This window comes from Stegostoma tigrinum, chromosome 24 (assembly GCF_030684315.1).
Source record: "Stegostoma tigrinum isolate sSteTig4 chromosome 24, sSteTig4.hap1, whole genome shotgun sequence".
NCBI lineage: Eukaryota > Metazoa > Chordata > Chondrichthyes > Orectolobiformes > Stegostomatidae > Stegostoma > Stegostoma tigrinum.
The window spans coordinates 6276113-6288315 of record NC_081377.1 but is presented as its reverse complement, the minus strand read 5'-3'; the positions used below and the strand labels follow the sequence as shown (position 1 = coordinate 6288315).

At 44.9% G+C, this 12203-nt stretch overlaps 1 protein-coding gene across 2 annotated transcripts in view; it reads right to left on the bottom strand.

Moving 5' to 3' along the window:
* si:ch211-1i11.3 (mitogen-activated protein kinase kinase kinase 5) overlaps window positions 1–12203 on the bottom strand; it is a 159704-nt gene that overhangs the window by 11447 nt on the left and 136054 nt on the right. For both annotated transcript variants that reach the window (XM_048558082.2, XM_048558083.2), the window contains exons 25-26: window positions 11489–11601; window positions 1531–1631 (exon numbers count right to left, since the gene is read on the bottom strand). In XM_048558082.2, coding sequence (XP_048414039.1) covers window positions 1531–1631; window positions 11489–11601 — 214 coding nt within the window. The remainder of the gene's footprint in view (window positions 1–1530; window positions 1632–11488; window positions 11602–12203) is intronic.

The window sequence follows — 12203 nt, the reverse complement described above, 5'->3', positions numbered from 1 at the left end:
GAGCAGTTAGTATGGAAACATGGATGTACACACAGGAACTTGTAATTAGGAATGCTACAGATTTGACCAATGTCCCAGTCTGCTTCAAGGTTTTCAAAGGGCCTTCTCTAATAGGAGAGGTGAATAGATTGGCTGACGAGCCTGCCATCAGCTAATCCAAGGCATTACAGAATCAGAGATTCCCTACAGTGTGGAAGCAGTCCACACCAGCCCACTGAAGTGCAACTCACCCAGAGCCAGCCCACCCCTATAACCCTGCATTTCCCATGGCTAACCCACCTAAAATACACATTGCTGGGCACTATGGGCAATTTAGCATGGTCAATCCACCTAACCTGTGCATCTTTGAACGACTGAGTGAGAACAGAAAATGCTGGAAACACTCAGGTCTGCCAGTACAGCATTAGAGGGGACATTTCAGCTGAATGACTTTCCATTGGGAGTATAGTGACTCCAGTCTGAAATGGTTGCTTCTCCTACATTCCCTGCTGTTTACTTATGATTGTTAGTCAAATTGTCCATTGCCTTTTCTTGCCACTCTAGTTCCTGGTTCCTTCTCATCTTCCCTAATCCTTTAGCCATCTCTGTGTTTCCTGATTTCTCTCCTCAGAATAGAGGGGCAACTGTGCTTCAGAATTACCTTATTGGAGATCTCAGAGTTGTGTAGTCATGCTGAGCTCATATTGAGGAACTGTGTGTGCTCTAATAAGAGTTGTCTGTGCTTGAGCTCAGGGTGTCCAGGGACAGAAGTGTACATGCCCTAACTCTAACCCCATTCACAACTGAGTTTTCACATCCACTAGCCTGACAGAAATGTTTGCCTCAATCTCTACCCACACTGAAGGTTTGTCATCTGTCTTATCACCTTTTCCCTCATGTTGCTTGTAATATAATGCACAAAATGTTCTGAGTCTCATCATCCTCTAGTACATTTGCTCCTAATTGGCAACACTGTGGGTTTAAAGTTTATAACTGTTCAATTCTTCCATTGTCTGCCTCTTCCCTACATCTGTAACTGTCTAAACTGCCCGAGATTATGGCACTGCTGCAATTCTGGTCTCTTGCTCATCTCTGATTTTAATCATTCCACTGGTGCGACTTGGCCCTAAACAACGGAACTTGCTCCCCATGCCTGAACGCTTCTCTGCCTCACTGTCTTCTATCAGGACCCTCCTCAAAGTCCACATCTTTACCCAAGATTTTGGCCATCTCTCCTAATGCTAATTTCTTTGGCTCGGTATCCATTTCTAGCTGTCAAATATCTTGGATTATTTTACTTTATTAAAGGTATTATGCAATTACAAGTCTCCTGTTACGTCTCCCCTTCCTTCTTGATTTCATTCACTCCACGTAGGGCGCAGTATGGCCATTCCTTGATATCGCATTCCAATCAGCATTCATTACATATGCTCATAGGTCAGACAACTCATGGAAAGAGTAGGCAATCTGTATCATCTGAAACCATCTCTCAATCTTCATACTTCTCACTATAATCTCGTAACACTCTGCACAAGCCTCAATAGCTCTTACCTTGTCAATTGTTTGTTGATCAACTTGAGATGTTAACAGCCACTGTGTAAGCTCCTCTGTTTCAGAGTCCACAGGAGCAGATTCGAAGTCTGAGTAGACATCTGGTCAAGAACATCAAAGAGAATGTTAATTGTGTCTAACTCTGTGTTAACATTTCAAAGAGAGGCCCGATCAACATGAAAACAGGGATAATCAGGAAGCTCATCCTCTCCTAATCGATCTCCAAACAAGCTCTCTTTCAACCAAAAGCTGGTTGAATCCATTTATTTCAAAGATGTTTTGTGTCATCTACCCTATGAGTTAATGAGAAAATTCCTGAAGATTTTCTTTCCAAGGAAGAATCGCCCAGATTGGCCAAAAAATGATATGTCTGAGGATTGGGAGCAGTTTAGAATTCAGCAAAGAATGACCAAGGGATTGATTAAGAATGGGAAAACACAGTACGAAAATAAGCTTGTAGGGAACATAAAGCATCCGAAAGAAATTGCTGAAGACAAATGTAGGTCGCCTACAGACAGAAATGGGGGAATGTATAATAGGGAACAAAGAAACGACTGTGCAACTGAATACATATTTCGGTTTTGTCTTCACATAAAAGAGGACCCAAATCATATACCAGAAATGTTGGAGAATGCAAGATTTAGTGAGAGGGAAGAACTGAGTGGAATCAATATTATAGAGAAATGGTGCTGGAAAATTGTTGGGATTGAAGGTGGATAAATCCTCAGGGCCTGATAATCCATATCCCAGAGTACTTATGGAATTGGCTCGAGAAATAATGGATGCATTGGTAGTCATCTTCCAGGATTCCATAAACTCTGGAATAGTCCCTGCAGGTTGGAGGGTAGCTAATGACATGCCAACATTCAAAAAAGGAGGTAGGGAGAAAGCAGAGAATTATAGGCCACTAAGCCTAACATTAGTAGTGGCGAAAATTCTTGAATCGATTATCAAGGACTTTTATAGCAGAGCATTTGGAAAGCAGTAGCAGAATCAAACAGTCAGCATGGATTTATGAAGGAGAAATCATGTTTGTCAAATCTGTTGGAATTCTATGAAAATGTAACTAGTAGAGTTGACAAGGGGCAGCCAGTCAATATGGTATATTTGGGCGTTCAGAAAGTATTTGACAAAGTCCTGCATAACAGATTATTGTGCAAGATTAAAGTGCACGGGATTCAGGGAAGTGTATTGGGATGGATAGGAAACTGGTTGGCAGAGAGGAAACAAAGAGTAGGAATTAATGGTTCCTTTTCAAGTTGGCAGGCAGTAACTAGTGGGATGCAACAGGACTTGGTGCTGGGCCCCCAGATATTCACAATAATATATTAATGATTTAGATAAGGGAACAAAGCGTAAAATCTCCAAATCTGCAGATGATTTCTAGTTGGGTGGGAGGGCAAACTGTGACCAGGATGCACAGATCCTTCAGCATGATCTGGACAGTTGGGTGAGTGGGCAAACCAATGGCAGATACAGTGTAATTTGGATATATGTGAGATTATTCACTTTTGAATCAAGAACAAGCAGGCAGATTATATTACCTGAATGGCTGTAAATTGGGAGAGGGGAGTGTGCAGCAGGACCTGGGTGTCTTTGTGCAGCAGACGTTGAAGGTAAGCATGCAGGTGCAGCAGGCGGTAAAGATGGTAAATGGTATGTTGGCCTTCATTGCGAAAGGTTTCGAGTACAGGAGTAGGATGTGTTGTTGCAGTTATACAGGGCCTTAGTGAGACCACACCTGGAATATTGTGTACAGTTTTGGTCTCCTTATCTGAGGAAGGATGCTCTTGCTCTCGAGAGAGTATAGCAAAGGTTTACCAGGCTGATTCCAGGAATGGCAGGTCTGACATATGAGGAGAGATTGACCAGGTTAGGATTGTTTTTGCTGGAGTTCAGATGAATCTCATAGAGACTTATAAAATTCTAACAGGATTGGACAGGATAGATGCAGGGAGGATGTTCCCGATGGTGGGTGTGTCCAGAACTAGGAGTCACAACATGACGATTCGGGGTAGGTGATTTAGGGCGGAAATGAAGAGACATTTCTTCACCCAATGAGTGGAATTCATTACCACAGGAAGTAGTTCGTACCAAAACATTGAAGGTATTCAAGAGACGACTAGATATAGCACTTGAAGCAAATGGGATCAAAGGTTATGGGGAGAAAGCAGGATTAGGCTAATGAGTTGGACGATCAGCCATGATCGTGAAGAACAGCAGAGCAAGCTCGAAGGGCTGGATGGCCTTCTCCTGCTCCTATCTTTTATGTTTCTATGTTCTCTATGTTTCCATTTCTCAACTCATCAATCCTCAATTTTGGGCCATTCCCCTCAGCTCCCCGTTCGTCTGGATCAGTCACTCGCAAATCTGATAAACTTTAATGATGTTAACTCAAAGGCTCCTCTGGGACAGAGGGCAAGTTTAACATCCTTAAATGTTCCTTCTAACTTAGATTCCAATATCTGGAATCCTAGACTCCCTCAGGTGCCCAAAGCATTTGAAGGTAAGTAATATCTTTTCTGTGATGAACTTGTAGACAGTGAACCAGGCTTGCTAGGTCAGTAAACGAGGATATTTAAAACAGGAAATATTTTTATAAATTGGCATTTAGACCCAAACATTGCATGGTCACACTACAGTTGAATGATTCAGATGGACAATTATACACTCTGCTTCTTTTCTCAATACAGCTCACACTGACCCTCCTTCCTGTGGGTTAGGAAAGGCAATGGCCTAATGGTATTATTGCTGGACTCTTAGTTCTGGGACCCAGGGAATGTCTTGGGGATCTGGGTTCGAATCCCACCATCACAGATGGTGGAATTTGAATCCAATTTTAAAAAAACCTGGAATTGACCATGGAGCCACTATCAATTGTGGTATAAACCCATCTGGTTCACTAATGTCCTTTAGGGAAGGAAACTGCCATCCTTCCCTGGTTTGGCCTATGTGTGACTCCAGACCCAAAGCAATGTGGTTGACTCTTAATGGCTCTCTGGGCAATTAGAATGGACAATAAATGCAGGTCCAGCCAGTGATGACTTCACCCCGTGAATGGGTAAAAAAAATCATCATCCTCCCGATTCTGTCTCAGGGAGCCTGAGTGATAGCAGTAACCATTATCCTGTCCTTAATTATCTCCAGTCATTAATGGGCTGACTGGAGGCCAAGGCATTTGCATTGCTCAGTGCATCTCACCAAAACATATCAACATGGTCCCTTTCCCTCCTGTTGTAGGAAATATGTTGTTAAACTTGAAAGGATTCAGAAAAGATTTACAAGGATGTTGCCAGGGTTGAAGGGTTTGAGCCTTGGAGAGGCTGAATAGACTAGGGCTATTTTCCCTGCAGGGTCGGAGGTTGAGAGGTGACCTTATAGAGGTTATAAAATCAAGAGGATCATGGATAGGGTGAATAGCCAAGGTCTTTTTTCCCAGACTAGGGGAGTTCAAACGTTGGGGGCAGAGGTTGAAGGAGGGTGCGGAAAAATTTTAAAAAGACATGAGGGGCAACGTTTTGACATAGAGGATGGTACATGTGTGGAATGAGCTGCCAGAGGAAGTGGTGGAGGCTACAACATTTAAAAGGCACCTGGTTGGACACACAAATAGGAAGTGTTTAGAGGGATATGGGCCAAATGCTGGCAAATAGGGCTAGATTAATTTAGGATATCTGGTTGGTATGGATGAGTTGGACCAAAGGATCTGTTTCCATGCTGTCCAACTGTAAGGTCATGTCTCACTAACTTTATTGAGTTTTTTGAAGCAGTAACAAAAATAATTGAAGGAGGCAGAGCAGTGGATGTGACCTACATGGACTTCAGCAAGGCGTTCGAAAATGCTGTACATAGTAGACTGCTTAGCAGGGTAAGATAACAAGGAATGTAGGGAGAGCTAGCTATTTGGATACAGAGCTGGCTCAAAGGTAGGAGACAAAGGTTGCTGGAGACCTGTGCTGCTGGGTCCACTACTTTTTGTCATTTATGTAAATGATTTGGATTTGAACATGGGGGTATGGTCAGTAAGTTTGCAGATGACACCAAGATTAGAGGTGTAGTGGGCAGCGAAGAAGCTTATCTCAGAATACAATGGGACATTGTTCAGATGGGCTGATGGGCCAAGGAGTGGCAAATGGAGTTTCATTTAGATGTGAGATGCTGCATTTTGGAAAGATAAATCAGGGCAGGACTTATGTACTCAATAGTAAGGTCCTGGGGAATGTTGCTGAACAAAGAGACTTTGGAGTGCAGGTTCATAGTTCTTTCAAAGTAGAGTCACAGGTAGACAGGATAGAGAAGAAGGCATCTTGTATACTTTATTAGTGAGTGCATTGAGTATAGGAGCTGGGTTGTCATATTGTGGCTGTACAGGACATCGGTTAGGTCACTTTTAGAGTACTGTGTTCATTTCTGATCACCTTGCTATAAGAAGGATGTTGTGAAATTTGAAAGGGTTCGGGCAAGATTTACAAGGATGTTACCAAAGTTGGGAGGTTTGAGCTACAGGGAGAGGCTGAATAGGCTGAGGCTATTTTCCCTGGGGCGTCGGAGGTGAGGAGTCTAAAATCATGAGGGGCATGGATAGGGTAAATAGTCAATGTCTTTTTCACACAGTAGCAGAGTCCAAAACTAGAGGGGCACAGGTTTAAGGTGTGAAGGGAAAGACTTCAAAGGGACCTAAGGGGCAACTTTTTCACACAAAAAGTGGTGTATGTATGGAACAAGCTTCCAGAGGAAGTGGTGGAGGTTGGTACAACTATAACATTTAAAAGGTATCTGGATGGGCAAATGAATTGGAAGGGTTTAGAGGGATATGGGTCAAATGCTGGTAAATGGGACAAGGTTAATTTAGGATTTCTGGTTGGCATGGACTGGTTGGGTTGAAGGGTCTGTTTCCAAGCTGTACATCTCTATGACTCCATGTTGGAGGTTAGAACACATTTCTGTGGCATACTGTTCCCCCTGTTGGTGGCCTAAATCTGAACTACAGCAGAACAGGAATGGGCTGCACAGCCTGTGTCAATGTTGACATTCCAGGATCCATTCCGAAAGAAGGACAAGGAAACAAAGAAGAAAGAAAGTGAGAGAGAGAGAGAGAAACCCCAATTCATTTGTTTTTGGTCGAGTGAGGAATGTTGGCCAGCACACTGAGAGACTTGGCTCCTCTTCCAGCTGGGAATTTTCAATCTCTAAATGAGTGTTTGATCTGACAGACACATCTCAGATCCCTTAGCACTGCACTGAAGAGGGAGCCAGCTTCCTGAAACCCTCTTTCAACATTTAAGATGGAAAATTCTACATCCTGCCTTTCATCTCTTTGAAACCCATCCCTTTGGCTCAGAGTCCAGTAGCCTCACATTTCCGTGGAAGGCCTTACAATGCAACTGTCTGAAAGGTGCTGTACAAATCCAACTTGTTCTCACAGTGTTGGGCTTGAGCCTACCCCTTGGAGACAACAGCACTGTTGGCTGACCCTAATTGCAATCAACTACTTCCTTTTGGTGAGGGGACTGAGGGAGACGGAGACCAGTCACTTGACCAACTGGGACAAGTTGCATCCAATTGCTAAGGGCACCGGCCCAAGGACTCTTGCACTACGGTATTCATGTCCCGACTCTGAGCCAGAAACTGGGTTCAAGTCCCAACTGCTCCATACGTGTTAAATAATATCTCTGAGCAGGTTGATTGGCAACTATCAAATAGTTCCATGGATTGAAAACGAAGGAAATGAAGGGTATGATAGCCACTGTCACTTCTTATCACTGGGAGCAGCTACCATCTTGAGAAACTGCTTTAAAATAAGAAAATGGAGGCAATGGGCTCAAAGCAGAAGTATCCACAGAGAGTTAGATGACAGAAAACTACAGCTCCTCCACACTCCGACAACTACATTCATATCTATGTTCCTCCATGGCTGTGTCCCTCCATGGTTGTGTTCCTCCATGGCCGTGTTCCTCCAGGGCCGTGTTCCTCCATGGCTGTGTTCCTCCATGGTTGTGTTCCTCCATGGCCGTGTTCCTCCATGGCCGTGTTCCTCCAGGGCCGTGTTCCTCCAGGGCCGTGTTCCTCCAGGGCTGTGTTCCTCCATGGCTGTGTTCCTCCATGGCCGTGTTCCTCCATGGCCGTGCTTCTCCATGGCCATGTTCCTCCAGGGCCGTGTTCCTCCATGGCCGTGTTCCTCCATGGCCGTGTTCCTCCATGGCCGTGTTTCTCCATGGCCATGTTCCTCCAGGGCCGTGTTCCTCCGTGGCCATGTTCCTCCATGGTTGTGTTCCTCCATGGCCGTGTTCCTCCATGGCCGTGCTTCTCCATGGCCATGTTCCTCCAGGGCCGTGTTCCTCCAGGGCCGTGTTCCTCCATGGCCGTGTTCCTCCATGGCCGTGTTTCTCCATGGCCATGTTCCTCCAGGGCCGTGTTCCTCCGTTGCCGTGTTCCTCCATGGTTGTGTTCCTCCATGGTCGTGTTCCTCCAGGGCCGTGTTCCTCCAGGGCCGTGTTCCTCCATGGTTGTGTTCCTCCATGGCCGTGTTCCTCCATGGCCGTGCTTCTCCATGGCCGTGCTTCTCCATGGCCGTGTTCCTCCATGGCCGTGTTCCTCCGTGGTTGTGTTTCTCCGTAGTTGTGTTCCTCCATGGTTGTGTTTCTCCAGGGCTGTGTTCCTCCATGGCCGTGTTCCTCCATGGCTGTGTTCCTCCATGGCTGTGTTCCTCCATGGCTGTGTTCCTCATTAGTTGTGTTCCTCCATGGCCGTGTTCCTCCATGGCCGTGTTCCTCCATGGCCGTGTTCCTCCATGGTTGTGTTCCTCCATGGCCGTGTTCCTCCATGGCCGTGTTCCTCCAGGGCTGTGTTCCTCCATGGCCGAGTTCCTCCATGGCCGTGTTCCTCCATGGCCATGTTCCTCCGTGGTTGTGTTTCTCCATGGCTGTGTTCCTCCAGCTACACACTGTTGTCTCTGACTCCAGTATCTGCAGTTCTTGCTATCTTCAACTAGGTTCACGGTGCCTCCTGAGAATGGCTCAACACCCAAGTACTTCAGCTTGAAGTGCAAATGTGCATTTAAAAGGAATTTGACTGAAATACATATTCTGACTTTGTACAAAATGCAGTTTTACATATTAGAGAAATTAAATGTCAGTACCTCCCTCTCCCTCTAAATAAGGCAGTACTGTCACTTTGAACTCCTGCTCCCTTGTAGCAGACTGATTGACCTCCCAGAAAGCATCGGATACGTATAGTTACTCAATACTCACCACAAACTCTCTCCAGTATGGCAGTCACGTCCGCAGCCTACATTGCACAATATTTAGACTGAAGTAGATTACAAGGAATTCCATGAAATGCACACCACAGAAACAGACCATTTGTTCAGCAGTGAATATGTGCTGCAGCCTTGTCCACTGGGCCCTCTGCCAGACTGGCACACATAGAGTGATCTCACTCTGTGCACACAGCTGCAATCACAAAGTTCATAGTCAGCACTGTGCCATCTCACACCTTTAATGATGTTACTTCAAAGGAAAGTTAGGGAGACTCTCACCAGCATTCCAGCTATTATCCCTCAACCAATCCCTTTATAAACAGCTGACTGCAACATTTGTGCAGTTTGACTGAACTCAAATTGGCTGATCCTGCTTTCCATCACTGACAACACTCCAGCAGGGCGAGGAAAAAGTATTCCATTCGCCATAAATCTGTTTAGGGCATTCTGCAAGAGTTCTGTTTGAACTGTCGCTGATCTCAAACACAATCCTTTTCATGTTTTATCTCTCTCTTCCTCTTAAACTGCCTCAGCAAATCCAAACAGCTGAGCTTGTCACAACTTGACCACGGAAAGTACCTGGTGATTTACAGGAAAATGACAGACAGAAGATAAATCTCTGACCCTGTTCTTCCTGCCTCCTGTGGCTGTGAGGCTTTATAAATCAAAGTACAAACACTCCCCACCACCACCCACAGCCACACAATCTCCTGGGAGGGGTGAAATAACTCCATGGAGGCCAGTATCTGTTGCCAAGTCACTCTTTATTACCACATGGAGAACCCCTGATACTGGTCCAGCTCCCTCAGAGCCAGCTCTCAGAGAGAACAGAATCTCTGACTCTTCTGTTACGGTCTGCCAGTCAGGGCTCCCTGATTGGGCCCGATTAACTGCCCCAATTAGGGAACTCACATTCTTTGAGGTGACCTCATGACAATCACGACAAGGGACAAAAAAACAAGTTTAAAAAGAAGTGGAATAAAATCAGAAAAAAAACACAGCTGGGAGTTCCTATCCAATCCCTTGAGGTAAGCAAAACAAGAGAGTCCAAAAGATTATAATGGGCATGATTAACATCCAGGAATCCATCTGTCCCACACAGGATGATTTCTACTGCAGTCAGGGACAGTCTTGCTTCCATTTGAAGGATTCAGTTTATCAGTGTTCACTGCAAGAGCTGACAACCTGTTCTGCAACTGCATTGTTCTTTGGGAAATGAAGAAACATCCACTATCATTCAGCTGTTAACTAACTAGCTAACAAAACACTGGCCATTCTGAACAACCCAGTTCATGCAATGATCCATACAGAAAGTGCAAAAAGAGGCCAGCTGGCCCATCGAATCTGCACTGACCCTCTGAAGAGCATCCCACCCAGACCCAGCCCCCTACCTCATTCCCATAACCCTGAATTTCCCATGGCTATTTCCCTGGCTAGCCCACCTTATGTGCACATCCCTGGATACTATGGGCAACTTAGCATGGCCAATCCACCCAAACATTGGACTATGGGAGGAAACTGAAGCACCCAGAGGAAACCCACGCAGACATGGGGAGAACATGCAAACTCCACACTGACAGTCGCCGACGTCTGGAATTGAACCTGGGTCCCTGCTGCTATGAGGCAGCAGGGCTAGCCATTGAGGCACCGTGCCGAACCCAACCCCAGTGGCTTCATTAATTTATGAACCTCAATCATTTACTCCTAAAAGCTTTGAGGGAATGAAACGCAAGTTCCCTTGATCCCTGGGATGGTCGAATCGGCTTATGAGGGGAGAATGAGGAGACTGGCCTCTGTTCTCTAAAGTTAGCAAGAATGAGAGATGAACCCACTGAAGGGCACACAATTCACATATGGCTCAACAGGATACACACAGAAAGAATGTTTCACCTGGCTGAGGGGGCTCAAAAACTTGAGTGCAGATTCTTAGATTAAAGAACATGCTTTACTCTCTGTTCACCTCTTTCTACCAACCTTCTCTGACAAGAACATGACCTAATGGCAGCTTAAAACACTTTTGAGCCAGAGATATGCACTTAAAGCTTAGTTCCCGTCTTTAAATATAGAGAACGGTAATAGCCAATCTATGCATAGCAAGCTCCCTAAAATTTCTACAAGTGTTCAAGCAATGTATGTTTGAGTGTAACTATATTGGGAAATATAGCCTAGGCACTGTGGAGAATCTATCCACTCAATATTCAATCAGCTTTCTGAATCATTCACATCAACTAAGAAGGTACATGGTCCCTTGGTTTAACCTGTTGTCTGATCTCCAACTTCCTCAGAACCATACTGTAGTTTAGGCAAGAATTACATACTGTAATTGGTCAAATTGTTATAGAGATTTCCAGGGTTGCATTGAATTCTGTGACAAAGAGGATGTTTAGTTCCAATATTTAGACTTTTCCAATATTTTGACCAACAAAATAGGTTCTTCCTTCCTGCTCCAACCCCTCCCCTGGCCCCACCCCTCACAGCAGTCTTGCTCCCTGAGGAATTATGAGCCACGACACTGTGTGCTAGTCATACAGCCAAGTATAAAGTATAATCTTTGAGCATGTCCAGTGAAACAAAATGATGACTGGTCATCAGGTGAATGAGACTGGCAATGACAGGTTGGCACAAGGGTGATCACAGTCCATTCTCAACTGTCCTCAGCCCATCCGATGTTCCCCCAATAATCTGTCCCTATTGACTGACCTGAGGATTCGGATCTCTTTCGTAGTGACTTAAGGCTATGGTCCTTTTGATGGATTGTCAGTTGTAGAAGTTGTTGGAACTCTCTCTCTTTCTCTGCAAGGTCTTCCAGGAGGCTGAAAGATTAAAGGTCCAGTTGATTATCAGAGAATTCGTCTTTGGCTAATTCTCAATCCTTTGTCTACTCGCCATCCCTCATCCCAATGACAGGAGCAAGCCAAGCATGGGCCTGGAGGAAAATGCATTCCCTCACTCAGGCCTCCCAAAAAACTTAATTAAAAATACCTGCATTTATACAGAAACTGCCACATAGCAAAATATCCCAAAGTGATTCACAAAAACTTTATTGGACAAAAAAAGGCATCTACACGAAGGACTGAGGACAAGTGATCACAAATTTGAACAAGCTATTTGTTTTAAGGAGGTAGCGGGGTCAATAGAATCAGAGAGATGCAAGAGTTTAGGGACTGGCTAAGAGTTTAGGGAGTGGCTGGTGCAGACAAAGTTGCCTATTTCAGAATAATAAACATCAACAAAGTGCATCAGGCTGGAATTGCAGCAATGCACAGATTTCAAAGGGTTGTGAAGCTGGAAGAGCTCAGCAAGGAATGGAGGGATCTGTACATGTGGGCAGCATAGGTTATGATATTAAAAACAGTTTGAAACTTGAAAGAGAAAATCTTGGCTTAGACTTCTGCCAGTTTTCAATTCTATAAAA